The 16951-nt window shown below is 48.7% G+C and overlaps 1 protein-coding gene across 2 annotated transcripts; it reads right to left on the minus strand.

Annotated features, from left to right (window-relative positions):
- Positions 1 to 870: 870 nt before the first annotated feature.
- CHMP7 (charged multivesicular body protein 7) lies at positions 871 to 13511 on the minus strand. Of its 2 annotated transcripts, none has more exons than XM_057549268.1 (10): positions 13134 to 13511; positions 11042 to 11213; positions 5618 to 5803; positions 5348 to 5481; positions 4433 to 4481; positions 4083 to 4202; positions 3694 to 3792; positions 3422 to 3482; positions 2747 to 2926; positions 871 to 1048 (listed from the first exon to the last, which is right to left on the minus strand). In XM_057549268.1, exons 1-10 carry the CDS (start codon positions 13430 to 13432, stop codon positions 954 to 956), a joined length of 1395 nt encoding a protein of 464 aa, XP_057405251.1. In that variant the 5' UTR covers positions 13433 to 13511; the 3' UTR covers positions 871 to 953. The 2 variants fall into 2 exon arrangements, with proteins under 2 accessions (XP_057405251.1, XP_057405252.1); XM_057549269.1 differs by lacking the exon at positions 871 to 1048 and adding an exon at positions 1297 to 2519.
- Between the last annotated feature and the right edge of the window lie 3440 nt (positions 13512 to 16951).

Consider the following 16951-nt stretch of genomic DNA (forward strand, 5'->3'; position numbering starts at 1 on the left):
TTGCTTGACAAGATTTTAAAAACCCAAGGAAATATTCAAGGGAAATGAGAGCTTGGGCCCTCCCTGAGCCCTTAACTTGAAATAGTTGTTCCCTGAATGTCCTTGCTGTGTATCTGGACCCCATAGGGAACTTCACTCCCAATAGGACAGCATCTGAACCTGATTCATCTGGGCCTGATCTCTCTCCACATAGAAGAAAACTCACCAGCTCCCTTATTAAACCGAGTCAACTCCTTCAAGAGGAGAGAATCCTGAGGCCAGACCCGGGCCCCCCACGGGAATCCAATGCCGAAAATGCAGCCATGACCAGACGGCGGCTCCTTGTCTTCCCTCTGACCCAAGCCCAGGCTCAACCTCTTCTCTTAATTTCCTGTTGCACAGCAAAGAACCAGGATGAAACACTGAAGCAAGGACTCCTTATCGGCTCAGGTCAGCGAGAGAAAGAGTAACAGGAGAGCAGAGAAGAGACTCAAAGTCTAGGCACTTACACTTTTGGGGGCGGAGAGGGTTCCCTACTACATCCCCCCCTCCCCCTGCCGCCCCCCCCCCCCCCCAGCCTGTCTTCACTCTGTTCTGTTCAAACCGTCTCTGCTCTTGGCTCCTCCGGACGCCTTTTCCTGGTTGGTTCACCTGCTAACGTACCAAGTGCTGCAGCAGATCTTCTAGCCCGTTCTAGCTCTGCTCGCAGGCTCAAAACCTGTCTCCCGCCATGGATGGCAAACCCCACGCATGTAACAGGCGCTGAGTAAATACTGGTGCCAGACTAAAATATGGTACGATCACACGGGCCCAGGAAAGTGGGTCATTTAGAGGGAAGAGGGAAAGGAAAAGAGTGAGGAAAATGATGACACGTTCTTCAACAAAAGAGGCCATTTAATAACAGCATCGGCGTGAGAGCGATCAGGTAGGCTGACCACTTTCCCAGCAGCTGGGGACTCCCGCTAGGAAGCCAGTCAGCCTTCTCCCGTGGCGTCAGTGAAAGAACCCGTGTGTGCATTGCTGGAGGTGAGGGTGGGGATGCAGGAAGGACCAAGGCACTGTACACAACCTAAAAAAGAGACGAGGACGAGGCGCTCAGGGTTTTTCTTTTAATTATTTACCAGATAAAAAAAGAAAAAATAGTGATTGTTTCTCTTCACCCCCAACATTTCAGTTTCCCAAGGCCGAGTGGGAGAGAAACTTGTTGAACAGTGATTTGTGCTCCTGGCCTGGAGCAAATTCCTCCCCTCTGTTCTCCGTCACCCTAAGCAGGAGGGGCAGGGCCGAGGGCCAGGCAGGCGTCTGGGACTGCGCGGCAGAGTGGCTGGTGTCTTTTCTTCTCCCTGCTGCCAGCGCACTCAGGCCCTCTCCTGCCTGTCCCCCTCCGCCATCCTCTCCCACGCGTCAAAGGAAGTAGGAAGATGGGCCTTCAGGAGGCGGGGCCGGGCGCAGAGCAGGACCGGGGGAGCACACAGCAGACGTGGCCGAGGCCACTGTCCTCTGCTTCTATTGCACATCCTGGCTCGGATCCCCTGCCCCGAGTGGTGGGCTACAACGTAAAATGCTTCTGAAATTCAAACAACCTGCTGTTGTCTGCCAGGCTCAAGAAGGGGAGGTGTGCTGTTGTGTGGCTTCTTCTGATTTATGTATTTAAGTTATATTTAATTTATTCAGCACGGGGGCAAGGCAAAGATGATGCCTTTTTAAGAAAGCATATGGGGTTTGGACAGCCGGGGCCCTGTAGTCACCTGGGCTTCTCCTCGTCAAGTTCAAAAGACCAAGAGTAACCATCTCTCCAGTCAGCAGATCTTCTTTTGCATAAGATGGAAGAGGCGGCAGTGGCCACCAACCCCACAAGCCCCCTCTCCAACTGTCACGACTCTGAGCCACTCAGGGGTTACCTCTCTTTCTGAACACCTGGAGAATCTGAACCCCAGGGGAGAACCTTTCACACTGCGTGTTTCTCCATAACGTGGCAGCTGTTTGATTCTCCTTCTTCTCGCTACCAATGGAAACAGAGTGGGGCTGGGAAGAGCTGTGTAACGGACCTACTGACAGAATAAACTCCTCTAAACACAGTGAGGGTGGGGGACGAGGACAGATTTTGATTTGGCAAAGCTGCACCAATCTTTCGCCTTCGCTGGCCGGAACAAAGCTGGTGGGGGAAGACAAACCTAACTGAGCCCGTGGCAGGAGCCGCAGGCTATGAGAGACGACAGGGCAAACACAGAACTGTATAAACTGCGGCACTATAAAGACGAGAAGGCAGGGCCATGAGCCCAGCTGGCAGCACGCCTCGGGAGCACACTTCCGGAAATCCTATCTGTCCCGTAGTAAGTGGTAGTATCCAGATACATCAGAATGGTTGTCCTTCCTCCTCTTTCCAACACATTCCGAGAGTTTCTCGTTTAAATAACTATGTACACACACACAAGCCTGGTCTCTCTTTGACATGAGGGTCCTTCACTTGAGGGTCCTACAATGGCTTTAGAGAGTCGGTTCCAATTGTCTTTTTGGAGATTTACTGCTTGGGACCAAACCTGCAAGGAGAAGAAATGACTGAACTCTATACCAGGTAGATCTTTGAGATGAAAGCATCCCAGTGTTTAAGGGACCGAGTCTGAATAATGAGCCCACAACTCCCTCACCCGACTTCGGTACCCTGGCAGATTGGGCAACGGGGCTGGGACACGTTAACCTCGAGCCTCGCTACTGTCAGCCAGAGGACCACAAGCCCACCAGCAGCCCTGGGAATACAGCTCCGTACCTCCCTCTGATAAGGACAGTTTCTCAAGTTCAGCTTCAAGTTCAGCGTCCGAGATCCTAGGGGTAGGCACACTGTTGGTATGAAACGTCTCCTGGGGGTTGTCGGGCAGATCCAAAGGTTCTTTGGTGGTGTCCTGAAGGAGGATGTCCAATTCCTTCTCCAGTTCCTCACTGTCAAAGTCTGGAAAGAAAAGACGACATAAGGACACATAAAGTCCAGGGAGGAAATGCATTAATGAGTCAAGGATTGAGGACTGCAAACCCAGCTTGGCTTTACAAAAGATGCCCAGGCCTCCTTGAAGGTTTATTAAAAAAAATCGTGTGAGTTGGGAGGCAGAGGACACCTTCAAGCAGATACGCTTTTTCCATACACAGAGCTGAGTCATCAAGGAGGTGTATTTTGCTAACACCATGGAATGGACCCTGCTTCTCCTTGCCCTTGAAGAGGCCTAGGGAGTAAGGGACGCCGGAGCACCAAGGGGTCGTTAGCACAGCCTGTCAAGGAGGAAATGCCAATTCCTTCTCCTTACTCCTGTGGAGAAGCCCCACAGAGAGGGGAGGGTGGGCCAGCCCTGCCTGCACCAAAAAAACCAGATCCACGGCCGCACCTATCACAGCACAAGGAGCTGAAGTCATCTTAGAGAGGAAAGAAGACGGAATCACCATGTCAACTCACCTAAGCCATTGGTTACCCCACCAGCCAGAGTCTGAGAAACTTCGTCCTGGGTGTCACACAGCTGTAAGAGAAAAGCACAAGGCCTTGAACTCTGAATGGTCTTTGGGTCTCAGTGTTCAGGGTTACAAAGTAATGCTGCCCCATTGGAGAATCAAGGAAAGCGTCCTCAAGTTCACAAGGTAAACAGTTTGGGAAAGAAGGAGGTACGACAAAGTCACTTCTGTCCTCAGGAACTGCCTTGTGTAGGTGTGTCCTCCCACCCCCTCCTGTACCTCTTGGATCTGATCCACAAGGCTCTCTGCCTTCTCCACTGTGACATCCTTCATGGAGAGTTTCAGTGCTCCTACCCCGGCCTGATACGCATTGAAAACCTGAAGAGAAAGCAAAGTTATCAGTGCAGATAAAGAACACTGGGCAAAATAGAGACAATATTGTTTCATCTCCAAAAGAAAGCTTTGTGGTTTTTTTTCCCCACCCATGCATGATTCACCCCATGTCCACTGAGGCCAAAACTGCCCAATGGGAGAGGCAAAGGCAGTCCCAGGCATATCCTGAAAGAACCCAGGCCTCCTCCAAACAGCAAAGCCAGCCACAGCGGAGGGGACGAGCGGTGGACACCGCAGAGACCAGCCAAGCACTGGGGCAGAGGGGCAGTGGCTACCATCTGATCTGTCTGCGAGGCATAGATCCGGTCCAGGATGCCTTGAACAGTGTCCAGCTTGGCATGCAGGGCTTCGATGCGCTTCTCCGTCCGCTGCTTGGCCTTGAGAGACCTCAGGGCCTGGGGGGGCGGGGTGTGGAGACATGGTCATGGTCAGGGTCAGACCGGGCAGGCGAAAGGGCTAGAGGAAGAGAGCACTTCCCAGATGATAAGACCACCCCAGGTTTGTAAAACAGGCTGTGGTGCCTGGGCCACCCGCAGACTGTTCCCCCCGAGGTCACTCCCTGAACTGGGGCTCCTCTTGCTGTGGGCACAGGTACACAGCTGTGGGGGGAAGAGAGAGAACTCACCAGCTGCTTCTTTCCTGCTCGGCATGCCCGGCGGGCTTCTTCTTTATACCTACGAACAAAGGGACAGCTCAAGATGACGAGGCCAGAGGATGCGGGTGGCAGGGTCCTGAAGTGTCCCCAAGAGTAGCACTTTTAGTGAAGGTACTTTCAAATCTGAAGATCAAATTCATTCCACCCAATGGCCAGAAAAACGATGCCCAACAGCCCACCACCAAACCCCTGCAGCAAGCTGAGATGCGGGCTGGGCGGGTCTGCCCGTGGGAAAGGCAAAGGACCAAGGAAAAGCTGTTTCAACCCACAGCGGGGGCGCGGCGGGTGGGCGGGGGTGTGCAAACATGCTGATGAGGCACCCTGAAGACAAATTCCCATCCTGGGAGCCAGGAGGTAGGGAGTGACTTCCTAACACCACCAATGACGCTGGCCTTCCCACAACATGGGGTTTCTCCCACTGTAAGAGGGCGTGAACAAGCACATTCTAATTCCATGTCTACATACCCTACTTTTTGGAGAAGTGGTAATGTGCCTTTAGCAGGGACGCCTTGCACAGTCATTGGAGGGGAAGAGCAGAGGTCCCTCAGCAAGACCCCTGGAAGGCAGAGACCTGTCTCGTTCACTACTGTATCCCCAAGTCCCCAAGACAAGGCCTAGCTCAATAAACACTGGTTAAATGGATACTGGCACGGAAGAGCATAAACGTAGTGTTAAAAGCTGTACGCTCTGGGGGAGGAATTCATTTTTTTCTCCTTTGTGATAGTCTGTGCTTTCCATGATGGCTGCACTGAACAGTCAGTACTTTCACAATTAGTAAAAAACAAACAAACAAAAAAAAAAAAACCTTTTTTTGTTAAGCGCCCACGGACGCCAGCTCTAAGGGCCAGGGTGGGGGTCAAGGGTGCTCAGCTCAGGGGGAGTTACCTCTCTGCTTCCTGGGATAAGGACTCCACCTTGCGCGACAGCAGCTGTTCGCTCTGCATCAGCTGGTAAACCCCGACGTCTACGTCGTTGACAGGAGAGACCTTGGCGTGTGGGCCCCGGGCAAACTTCACAATCTGAGGGACAGGGACAAATTACTGCTGCCCCGACCCCAAATGCTGAGACATCACCAGGCAGGGATGCTGGCGGGCATGTCAGTACACACTGAACAAGTCCTTGGTGAGTCAGGGAAGGAGCAGCGAGTTTCCATACCTTCTCCCCATTCTGCTCAAGGACGGTGACTCGCTTCTCTTTCTGCAGCTGCAGCAACACCAAGTAGAAGGTCCTCTCGTCCAGACAGGAGCCCGCACAGAGGGTGCTCAGCTCCGACAGGGCCACCACGGGGTGGGAGGAGAGAGGGGAGTTCTGATACAGACGATACACCTCCTCAGCCTTCTCCTGCAGGGAAAGTGAAAGGTGCTCGCGGGCCCTGATCGCTGCCCACGGAACCCGGAGAGCCCTGACCCCGTGCTTCAGATCCACGATCACACAAGGCAAGAGCAGGGGAGCACCAACCCTGTCTTCAGCTTTGGAAAAGGAAAAAGGATTTGTGTTTTTTTAAACCTCGGAGGAAAGTCTGGGGAACACGGATGAAATGAGGTACGTAATATATTGGGAGCCAGATGTGTGCTTGCCCTTCCATCTAGGACTTCATGTCTCTGCAGCTCCCTCGCCCGTGGTCCCCCAAGGGGAGAATGAGGTGGTGTGGTGGGGTGCAGTGGCCAGGAATGAGAGCCAAGGCCCGGTGGCTGGCCTAGCCCGTGTGACCCTGGACCAGTCAGTCTCACTGGTCCTCAGCATCCCACTCACCAACTGGAGAAGGTGGATGAGATGATATTTAAATTCCCTGCCAATCCTGGTCTCTCCATTTTTATGCCAAATGGCAATCCTACAAACCGGAACATTATTGAGTCTATAAAGGAGTCTTATGTGACAAATGGGTGGGATAGGATTTTTGTGAGAAGTCTAAGAAATACAAGTTCCAAAAAACAATGCCACTGTCTTCCTCTTTCATGGAAATTACTCTCTCGGTCTCCTGTAAACAAGAAATATTTACTGGAGTATGCACAGAATGCTATGAAAATACAGGGAAGGAATACCCAAGGAGTTCATAAATTGCTCACAAAAAAAAAGATTGTTGAGCAGAATCCTGTAGGGTGAATAAGTCATTAGGTGAAGTCACTGGGAAGGGCATCATGGGAAGAGGGATGGTCATGAGTCCCTCAACGGCAGGGAGTCTGAGTCAGTGTGGTGTTTATGGATGCGGGTGGGAAGGGCTGAGAAATCAGAAGCCCTTCTACTTCATACAAAGTGTAATGTATCTTCTGTGCTGTCCTTTACTCTGCAGATGGTGGGTAGTCCCTGAAGGGAAGGCCATGGCTAGATTAACAGAGATGTAGCTGACAACGGGGAAAGGATGGATTGTAGGAGTTAGGCTCAGAGGCAGGGAGACCACTGATGCAAGAGAATACGAGGGACTGAACAGGGCAATGGGAATAGGGACAAAGAGGGAGGGATTCAAGCAAAAGTTAAAAGATAAAACTGGCAGTCCATGGTGACTGGGTCTAGGGGGAGAGGCAAAAGAGGAATCTAGGATGACTCCTGGGCTCTGGCTTGAGTGACTGGGTGGATTGACAGGAAGAATTCAGGAGGAAAAGCATACTTTAAAGGCAAGACAAAACATTCCATTTTGGACATGTTGGTTTGGGGTGCTTGAGACTGTACAGGAGATAATTGGATATAAAAATCTGAAGCTCGAAGGAGACGCCAGGACAGGAGATATATTAATCTGAAAGTCCTCAGCATATAGAAGGTAGTTAAAATCGCAAGTATAAATGAGTTACCTAAGGAAATGCAGAGAGCAAAGTAATAAGCTGAAGGAAGACCAACGTTCAAAACGTTCAAAACGTTCAAGAGATGAAGGAACTCACAAAAGCGATGCAGAAACTGCTTGGGGAGAACCAAGGAGAACCTGTACTGCGGTGACAACAAAATCAAGGTAACGGAAAATTTTAAGGAGTGAGCGGTCAACAGTATCCAAGGCAGCAGAAGAGTCTAATAAGACAGAAACTAGAGCTTTCATTAGATCTGACTGTGCTGTCAGATAAAAACATTTACTACAAAGCTACTGTAGTAAGAATGGTGTGCTGTCCACACACACATACATTAATGGTACACAACAGTAACAAATGATGTTAAGACAACTGGCTACCCATTTAGAAGAAAAGTTTTTCTCTACCACATATACAAAAATACATACCGAATTACTAAAACTTAAATTGAGAAAATGAAAGTATAAAATAATTCGAAGAAAATATTTTAAAAATCTGGTAACCTTGAAGTAGAGGATGCCTTCCTAAGCAAGAGCAGAAATTCAAGAGCCATAAAGGAAAATGTGAGAACTCTGACTGCACAAATATAAAAACGTTTATATAGTAAAAGACATCATAAATAAAAATGAAAAGCAAACAAGAGACTGGGAAACAATATTAACATCCCTAATACTAAATATACTATATATCTATCTATCCCTAATAAAGAACTCCGACAAATTAATATAAAAGACAAAGAATCCAAAATAAAAACAGGCAAAGGATATAAAGAGGCAATTCACAGAAAGGAATATGTAAATGGCCAGTAGATAGGTGAAAAGATGCTCAAATCACAAATAGGAAGTATCATTTTTGTTCATCAAATGGGCAAAATTTGAAAGATTGCTGGTATCCAGTGCTGGCAAGGATATGAAGAGACTGGACACTTTAATGCAATCTTCATGAAAGTGTAAATTTATACAAACTTTTGAAAAGTAATTTGGCAATTTCTGTTAAAATTTAAAATGTACATATGCATTTCTAGAAATCAATTCCATAAAAATAAAAGTAGAAGTACATACATGTAGGCACAAGGCTGTCAAAGAAGTATCTTTTTGTAGTAGGGAGAAATTGGAATGACTCAAATATCCATTTGGTAACTATTGCATAAATTGTGGCGTGTTTATAGATTATTCTGCAGCCATCCAAAAGAATGAAGTAGATCTATATTGTGTAGGGACCTGGAAAGATGCTCATGATATACTAAGGTGAAAAGTAAAAAAAAAGGAGGTTACAGACCAATAGGTGAAAGCAGATTCCATTTCTGGAAAAAAAAAATGGAGTGTATGTATACACATATGTATGTATGTGTATATTCATTTATTTACTTAACTAATATTTACTGACTCTCTACTATGTACCAGGCACTGTTCCCAGAACCCATGGAACTTCTCCTTCTGGTAGGGGAGACAGCTTATATAGTAGATAAGTAAACAAGTAAATAAGATTTCCAGGAAGTATTAAATGCCAACAAGAAGATACAATGGAAAGTAATATAATAGGCTCAATAAGAAAAGATGCGTGTGTTTTTACAGACACAAGCAGGAAGGGAATGGACCCAAAGAGATGGAAATGGGATGAATAGAACGGAAACTTTAACTTCTTTCTTTAAATTTTTAAATAGCAAAATCTATGGGCAATTTTTACTTTTTGGTATTTTTTTCAAATAAAATTAAAAGTTGCTGGCTGCTTTCTGTGTTTAGACTTGGGAAAATCAATTTACCGAAGAAACGGGCTTTTTTGCTTTATAAAAATATCCAGATAAGACCCTTTATTTTCACACATGAAAACAAGTCTCTAACCCAGGAGAAAACTGCATCTTTGAGGTCACCATATATTTGATAGCAGACGTCACCGAAAGAGAGTAAGTGTGAAGTGTTCTATTTAGTGATGTAAGCTGGGTATAGATTTAACAGTCCATGCCCCTGAAGAGCTAAATTTATTTTTCTACCTAAATAGGATTAGACTACTTTGCTGTCAAAAATTATTGTTGGTTCTTAGAAGACCTATGTAATTCCACTCCCACCCCCATCTCTGCGTTTGCTCTCAAAAGACTGAGTCCAAAATCACATCTGTGGGGATAAATGGATCTACCTCTCTTTGCTCCAGACTGGAGGACCCCAGAGGTAAAAGACCGCAGGGAGGGATGGAGTTGGCCCAGAACCACCTAAAACACCCCACAGTTTCTGTGAGGTCTTGGCTGAGCCCCGGAGGTCCTGGAGGTCAGGGCCCTGGGCGGGGAGGGGGTGCAGCGCAAAGGGGGAGAGGTGTTCCCCTGAAGAAAATGCATGCTGCTCAGTCAAAACTCCCGGGGGACAGAGAGAGTTGGTAGATTTTGGAGACCTGCTCCCCAGGCCGAAGGGTGGTGCTGGGGGGGCGTCTGTGGAGGTGAGGAGAAACTGGAGCTTCTCACGGGGCATGGGTGGGGGAATCCGACCTGCGTCCAGCGGTGTGGAAGCCTCCAGGGCTATGCAAGGGCCCTGAGGTTGGGCTTGGTCTGTGAGTTTCAAAAATAACCACTGTCTCCGAGTCTACTTCTGCCACCTGGTGTTCAGTCAACTTTATAAACACACACACGCACACAATTAAGGTTACTATAACCTCGCCCACAGCAATCGGGTGGAATGATGGGGGTGAAGCAGGTCTGCCCTGGGTTAAAGGGTGTGTGGAGGTGAGGACGTGGGAACAACAAGGAGAGACAGAGCGGTGACTAGGAGGGGCCCCAGGTCCCGCAAGGAGTCATCCTGAGATGGGAGAACCAGAGTGGGTTTAGAGGCTGAAGAAGGAGAGCACCAACAGAGAGGGGTAAGGAATATACAGATCTGCAGGGCCACAGACGCCACAGAGGGTAGGGACAGACTCGAGAGCACACGTGGAACACAGAAAGGACACTTCATCCTCTGAGCTTGGGGAGAAAGCAGGGCTCAGAGGAAGTCAAACTGGAGGTGGGTGGACAGACAGCTGAAGGCAGGACTAAGGGGTTCTACCTTCTCAGTGCGGTGACTGCAGAGAATGCAAGGCGTGTGGGAGGGCCGGGGAGGGGACAAGAACACTGGCCTGCGGAGTGGCTCCCAGGGCCCTCCTAAAGCTGGGGACCTTGAAAGGGGCCCCAGGCTTGGCGATACAGCGATTTTCTCTGGCAGGGATGGTGGACCATGGGGCTGATCTAAGGTGGCTGATTTGCTGGTGTCTCTGGTGTGGCCCGAGAGAGCTGCAGAGGCGCCCGAGGGTGTTGATAAGGGAAGCAGTCAAGCATCAGCTGCATGCTCTGAGCTGCGGACGGAAGGCAGGCCAGGAGGAAGCCGACTGACCAGGAGAGCATGAAGGGATCAAGGGCCTGGTGGCTTCTTTGATGGAGGTAAGTAAGTACAAAAGAAGGACATCTGAGCCTAGTTCCCTGATTTAGGGGAAGGCAAAGCTGAAACTCTAAGGTCCTCAGAAAGAAATTTTTGCACATAAACTACAGAAGGCAAAGCATTTTCTAAACTTTTTATCATTAATCCCTACAAATACAGAAGAGAATCAACTGTGTGTTAACTGACAATTCCTAGACAGAGGCTCACCCTTGAAATGGACAGGTCCAACTAACAACTAAATACTACAAAGTACAGAGAAAGGGAGGTTAGATAAACTCAGTTATCAACTCTGTCACTGTGTAAAAAAGATCCTTTCTTTTTCTAACCATTCACCCAAGCAACCCAAGGAACGTGGAGGGTCCTGCCATCACTCCAGATGACACCCAGACCTCTTGCTTCTGAACACCCACCTTAAGAAGCTCCAGGGCCACGAGCACCTCCTCGGCAGGAACCTTATTATCCCCTAGCATATTGGAAAGAGTCCACTTGAGGGGCTTCAGCAGGAAGACTCCGACCCCCCAGGAGATCCAGCTGCTGTCTACACTGGCCATGAAGTCTGACTCCCGCTGCAGCTCCCCTCGACTGCAGGCAAAGAAAGAAAAAGACATGTAGTAGGCTTATTGCAATGTCCCCACCTCCCTCCTTACCCGCAAAGAGGAATCTGATCATCCTCATAAACACCATTTACCAGGCACCTACTCCGTGCCACCTACTGGGAGCAGTACGGTTTATGCTCCAGCTCTAAGCCTCACAATTTTCTGCAAGAAAAAACTGAGGGACTGAGAAGATGACAGAGGCCAAAGCTAAACTATAATTTGGCTCCAAAATGCAAGCTCTCCACTAAGACTACAGAGAGGCACAGGAGGCCACACAGCCTATGCTGAGACTTCCCGTTACAAACGGAGCTCAGAACGATAAAATAAAAACAACAATAATGGATTAACGTCAAGAGCAAGACATGACGAAGAATACCAAGGCGTTCAGAGAAAGGGTTTTCTGCTATTCCTAAGCTTGGGTGGAGATAAGACATAAGCATTTCATGGTACTAGGGTTAAGTAGCTAAATTTACTGAATGCTTCCCATGGGCCAGTCACTATGCTAAGGGCTACGTAAGGAGTGTCTCTTCAAATACTCAATAAACCTAAGTATAATTATCATCACATTTTATAACTGGTCAAACTGAGGCTTATGGAGGGGCATATAATTTTTCCTCTGTCACATAATTTAGCACGTGGCAGAGCCAAGATTTGCACCCAGGCCATCTGGCCCTCACGCAAAGCTGTTAACCACTCTGCTATGCTGCTTCTATGGAAAAATATCTCCCTGAGAAATTCTTCAGGTCCCAGACCCCATCAAGCCCCAAGAGGCATCAGTGGAGTGCTAGCAGTCAGGAGAGGAGAAATCGAGGTACTAAAGGTCTCTGGGTGGGAAGTGGCAGAGGATGGTCCTGTTGTAATATGGAAGCCCAGACTCTTCCTGCCCCTCACTGACTTTTTCAGCTACTGTCTCCCCACGTTGGGCATGAACTGAAACTGCCCACAGTACACTTTCCTAGAAAGGTGAAGGTCCAGAAATGGCTTGCCCCATCAATGTCAGCCAAGGGAAGGGGGCTGGGGAGAAGGGAAATCTCTTAATCAGGAAGAGCAGAGAGCTAAAAGCAACATATCAAAGTTGACTTTCGTCTTCAGTCACGGAGGGAGTCACTGTGCTAGCGAGGCTGCTCTGGGTATGACATATATAACGTGAAGTGCAAATGCTTTAGAATCAGAAGACCAGGGGTCCAGCCCCGGCATGACCTCTATCCAGCTGTGTAACCCCCAGCAAGTCGCTCGATCTCTCTGTGGCTCAGCTTCCTCTTCTGTCTGCTGAGGATAATTCTGTCACCTCACCCACAGGACTGCTGAGGGAGCCAGATGGTGTATGCATAATACCTGCCCGCTACAAAGTGCAGTACGTCTGTTTGATGTGCATGCTACAGCCTCAGGAACCTCCAAAACCCTGCACCTGTCGCACAGGTAGCACCTACAGGACCTTCTCGGGTCACCAAGAGAGGCCAGACACATGACCTGTGGCGCGGATGGGGTGGAGGCTGCTGGCAAGACCCTTACAGGCCTCTTCCCCACCACTACCTTCTTCTTAGCTCTGCCCTTCCTTAGTTCAATAAATCCTGTCTCACAGACCTTCTGTTCCGGGGTTATTCAAATGAGGAAGCCCCTATGAAATAACTACATAACGGGATTCCAGTCCAGACAAATCACTGTCACCTCCGCCAGGGTGGCTTCTCCTCTTACCGTCTAGATCTCATCTAATCAGGCTATCCTGGCCCCTCAATCTCCCCCCATACCCCGCCTCCCTCTCCCTCCAAACACCCCTAACCCGGCCTCCTTCTTCGCCCACTGAGCAAACACAGACGGCTCCTGGAGGCCAGACCCCGGGCTGGGCGAACGACCTGGGTCCCTGCCCCCGGGGAGCCGCCCCGCCCCGGAACGGGCCCGCCCTCACCGCAGCAGGTCCTGCAGCACGGTGGCCAGCCCCAGCGGGACGCTGCCCTTGCGCTGAAAGGCCTCCTGCAAGTCCCGCAGACGCAGGCGCACCACCCCCTGGCGGCGGCTGTGGCTCAGCACCAACGGCGCCCAGAAGCCCATCTTGCTGTCCCAGTCGGTGCTGTTCACTTCGCGACTCCTTTTGAAAGCGGAGAACAGGAAGGACAAGCGCTCCTCATCCTCCTCCCACTCGGGGGGCAGTAAGCCCGCCGGGTCTCCCCCGGCCGGGGCCTCGGCCTCCCGCTCCGGGGACCACATTGGAACCCCAGCCCAGCCGAGGCTCCGAACACAGCACTGGCCCTAGTCCCCTTCCGCCCTGGTTCCTTCCCGGCTTCCGTTCCTGGGCCGCCTCCTCCTCTGTCATTACGTCACCGCCGCGTGAAATAAGTCCCGTGCTTCCTCACAGCGCATGCGTTTCGCTACCGGCTTGCGCCAGGAGGCGGGATGATGACCCTATTTTCCGAGAAACTCAGAGCGCTTGCGCCGACCCCTCCTCCCGCAGCCTTTGTGCGGAAAGGAGGACGTAGCGCTTGCGCGGCGGGTAAGTGCGTGTCGCGACCCCTCGGTAATCGTGGAGTTTGGCATAGTGTTGTAGAGAGGCAAACGATTATGCTCAGACTTGCGGTGGTTTCAGGTAGTAGAACTGGAGAGTCCCGCTAAGGGGCGCCAGAGGTACCAGGATGGCCCGCGTGGATCACCGTTTAGTGCTCCTAGACCAGGCGTTCTTACTTCGGACGTTTAATTTAAACTTCCAAGTTAGCTTCCGTTTACCGTAATATCAGCGGATAAACGAAACTGTTGGTCACTCAAGCTCTGTGACAGTGTATACGCCGAATTTCAGGGATATATAAGCTTCTACTTGCTCCCCACCTTCTGGAGTGTCCCTCTGTTTCCTGCTCAGAATCAGTATCCTATGGATCCCTTAAGATCCAGCTCAATTCTGATCGTCCTTGAGGGACTTCCCTGGCGGTCCAGTGGTTAAGACTCCGCGATTCCACTGCAGGGGGCATGGGTTCCATCCCTGGTGAGGGAACTAAGATCCCACATACCACGCGGCGCTCCCCCTCCCCCCATCCCAATCTTCCTTGGAACCGTTTCCGACTGTCCTAATGATCTCTTTCCTGGACTGAACAATTTAGCATTTACTAGTCTGTGTCCTGATACTTAAGCAATGGCTTAAATATCTACCACGCATAGTGGTTCCGTAGAAAAATTTCATAAACTGAAAGGTGAGTAACTTGAGTCTTGCCCTTCTAATATCTTAGGATCTTGTTCGAGTCTCACAAAAAAAATCTCATGAGCAAGAAACACGTCCAGTGTGTTAAGAATAAATTGGTTTTCTTTTTAACTGAACCATTTAAAAGGCGAAAGGAGGCCTCCGCACGCATACTGGCTCTCGGGACTGCGGGGCGGCGAGGCTGCGCGCTCTTCTCGGAGCCGCTCGCTGCAGGAGCGAGTCCGGCGCCCCAGCCCAAGCCCGCGAAGCCGCCGCCGCCCCGCGACGACCACCGCCGCCCCTGCCCTGCCGCCGCCGCCTCGGGACCAGCTGTATGATTAGGCCACAGTCTTCAATGAGTAGACGTATTCCTCAGATCTGTGGTGTTCTTGGTCACACGTTTATGGAGTTTCTGAAGGGCAGTGGAGATTACTGCCAGGCACAGCACGACCTCTATGCAGACAAGTGAACTGTAGAAATTCATTATACTCCACAAAGATGCCCCCATAAGAGTGGTTAGAAACAGTGATTCTTTAATGTCTGTCTATAAATCTCATTTTGTGCTGTTATAGAACACCTCCATTTTGAAAATCTGCCTGTACAGAAGCACATGTTTTTTAAGGTCTCCAGGCAAAAAAGCCTTATAGTTAATTTTAATGTTTGCACTTTGGGGGTAGAAATACTTTGTTATTGTAGCGAAAACAATTCTTAATCGTAAAATTTCTGAAATTCTTGTAATTTTTTTTATACTTACCTGAAGTTGTTTACCAACTTATTTTTGTTTGAAGTGTGATTCCCAACCTCTCTTGCAAAAAAAAAAAAAAAAAAAAGAAGTGGGTCTCTGCTAATGAATTGAGCAGACATTTAATATTTTATACGCCTTTTGAGCTGTGTGACTTAATATTTGGATACTTGACCATTTGTTTTATTATGTAATGGATAAAATGGTGATGTGTATTAACATTAGCTCAACCATATATTTATACTGTCTGGGAACGTGGTTATAGTTCTGTGGGAGAAATAATTTGTCATTGTTCACCAGCTTGTAAAAATCTAGTGTGAGAGCTTAAACATTAAATAAGTGATGAAATGCAAAAAAAAAAAAAAAAAAAAAAAGTGAAAGGAGTTTCTTGTTTAATGGAACCAGGTAACAATCATCAGAGTTGAATGTAAATTTCACTTCTGCCTCTCACTGGCTGTGTGACCTTGATCAAGTACCTAAACTTTCTGAGCCTCTTCTGTAAAATAATATTTCCTAATAGGGCTGTTTGAAGGAAATGTTATGATGTATGTAAAATACCTAGCACATAATGTAGTAGGTGTTATCACTGAGTGGCAGGATGTTTAGTAGTTGGGACTCAGTGTAAGGAAGAATTTTAATAAGCATTTTGAAGGAGGGGAAGGGATATGATTGGTTACATGAATGAATGTGTCCATTGATACTAATGTGTTGTGTTATAGTCTTACAAGTACTTTCACAGTCAGTATCTCATTTAATACTCGTAACAACTGACAGAAATTTTCCTCGACCCCACTCTGGACAGGTTCCTCTGAAGCCTCTTCTTAACTATACCTGCCCACCTTGGCCCATAAAGACATGAACAAACACTAACATGGTTTCTGGCAGCTCGAGGCATATTCATTGGATGACCCTAGCCCCCCTTAACATGCCTACCTGAGAAAACTCAAGGTTGTCAAAAAATTTACTGTATGTTCCAGCCAACACCTGAAGACAGAGCTCCTGTCTCCTGGCCTCTGTGGGAGGGGAGGAGTCTTTGATAAGCCCTAGTGAGCAAACCCAAAAGAGTTTTACAGGAATCAACCTTCCCTTACTGTGGTTTGTAATTTTTCACTGCCCTGACCCTACAGAGACACCCTCACCCTCTTCCCTATTCCCTCGTTCTCCCTTTAAAGAGCCCAGTCACCTCTGTACAAATGAAAGTTGAGTATCACCCTGGGCTCTTTTCTCTATTGCAATAGTATATTACTGATTAAAATCTATCCTGAGCACTTTAACTGGTGTCTGGCTTTGTAAACAAAGACCAGACTTTGACACAACCCTGTGAGATGTTCTGGCACTTTTTCCATTTTTCAGAAGAGAAACTTGAACCACGACTATTTTGAGTCTGGTGGAGAACATTCCAGAAAAGAAGAATAGTATGTAATGTGAGCAAATGAGTTGTACCCTGAGAACCATATTTTGGCCATGCTCTCATGTCCTATAAAATGGCCGGTTGGTTTGTGTCATGAGAGAGACCAGGTTGTTTTCTCCCTTAGGTCTCTGAGTCTGATAAAATAGTCCTGCTCCTAAGCGTTTTCAGGAGAGCAAAGTTGTATACCTGTGACCACCTGTATCTCAAAGTGCCACTGGGTTCCTGACACCTCTGGGTGCAGAGTTCTCTGCTTCCACCTGTTGGACATTGGAAGAGCTACTGGGAGTGGTGGAGAATGGAAAGAAAGCTCTGCTGATCCTAAGAGGGGCGGCTGGGTATATGGCAAGCTCTTTCACTCTGCCGGGCTTCCAACTGCTACACTCTTCCTCTGCTCTGCAGGACTGGCTC

Source organism: Balaenoptera acutorostrata, chromosome 6 (genome assembly GCF_949987535.1).
Source record: "Balaenoptera acutorostrata chromosome 6, mBalAcu1.1, whole genome shotgun sequence".
Taxonomy (NCBI): domain Eukaryota; kingdom Metazoa; phylum Chordata; class Mammalia; order Artiodactyla; family Balaenopteridae; genus Balaenoptera; species Balaenoptera acutorostrata.

Bases quoted from the DNA above. Each gene is read 5' to 3' on its own strand.
- CHMP7 (XM_057549268.1), bottom strand. From the start codon at position 13,432: ATGTGGTCCCCGGAGCGGGAGGCCGAGGCCCCGGCCGGGGGAGACCCG. The intron at 5,804-11,041 runs GTGGGTGTTCAG...CTTTCCCTGCAG, and splicing joins TGGCCCTGGAGCTTCTTAAG to GAGAAGGCTGAGGAGGTGTA. The intron at 3,793-4,082 runs GTAGCCACTGCC...CTTTCTCTTCAG, and splicing joins CCTCGCAGACAGATCAGATG to GTTTTCAATGCGTATCAGGC.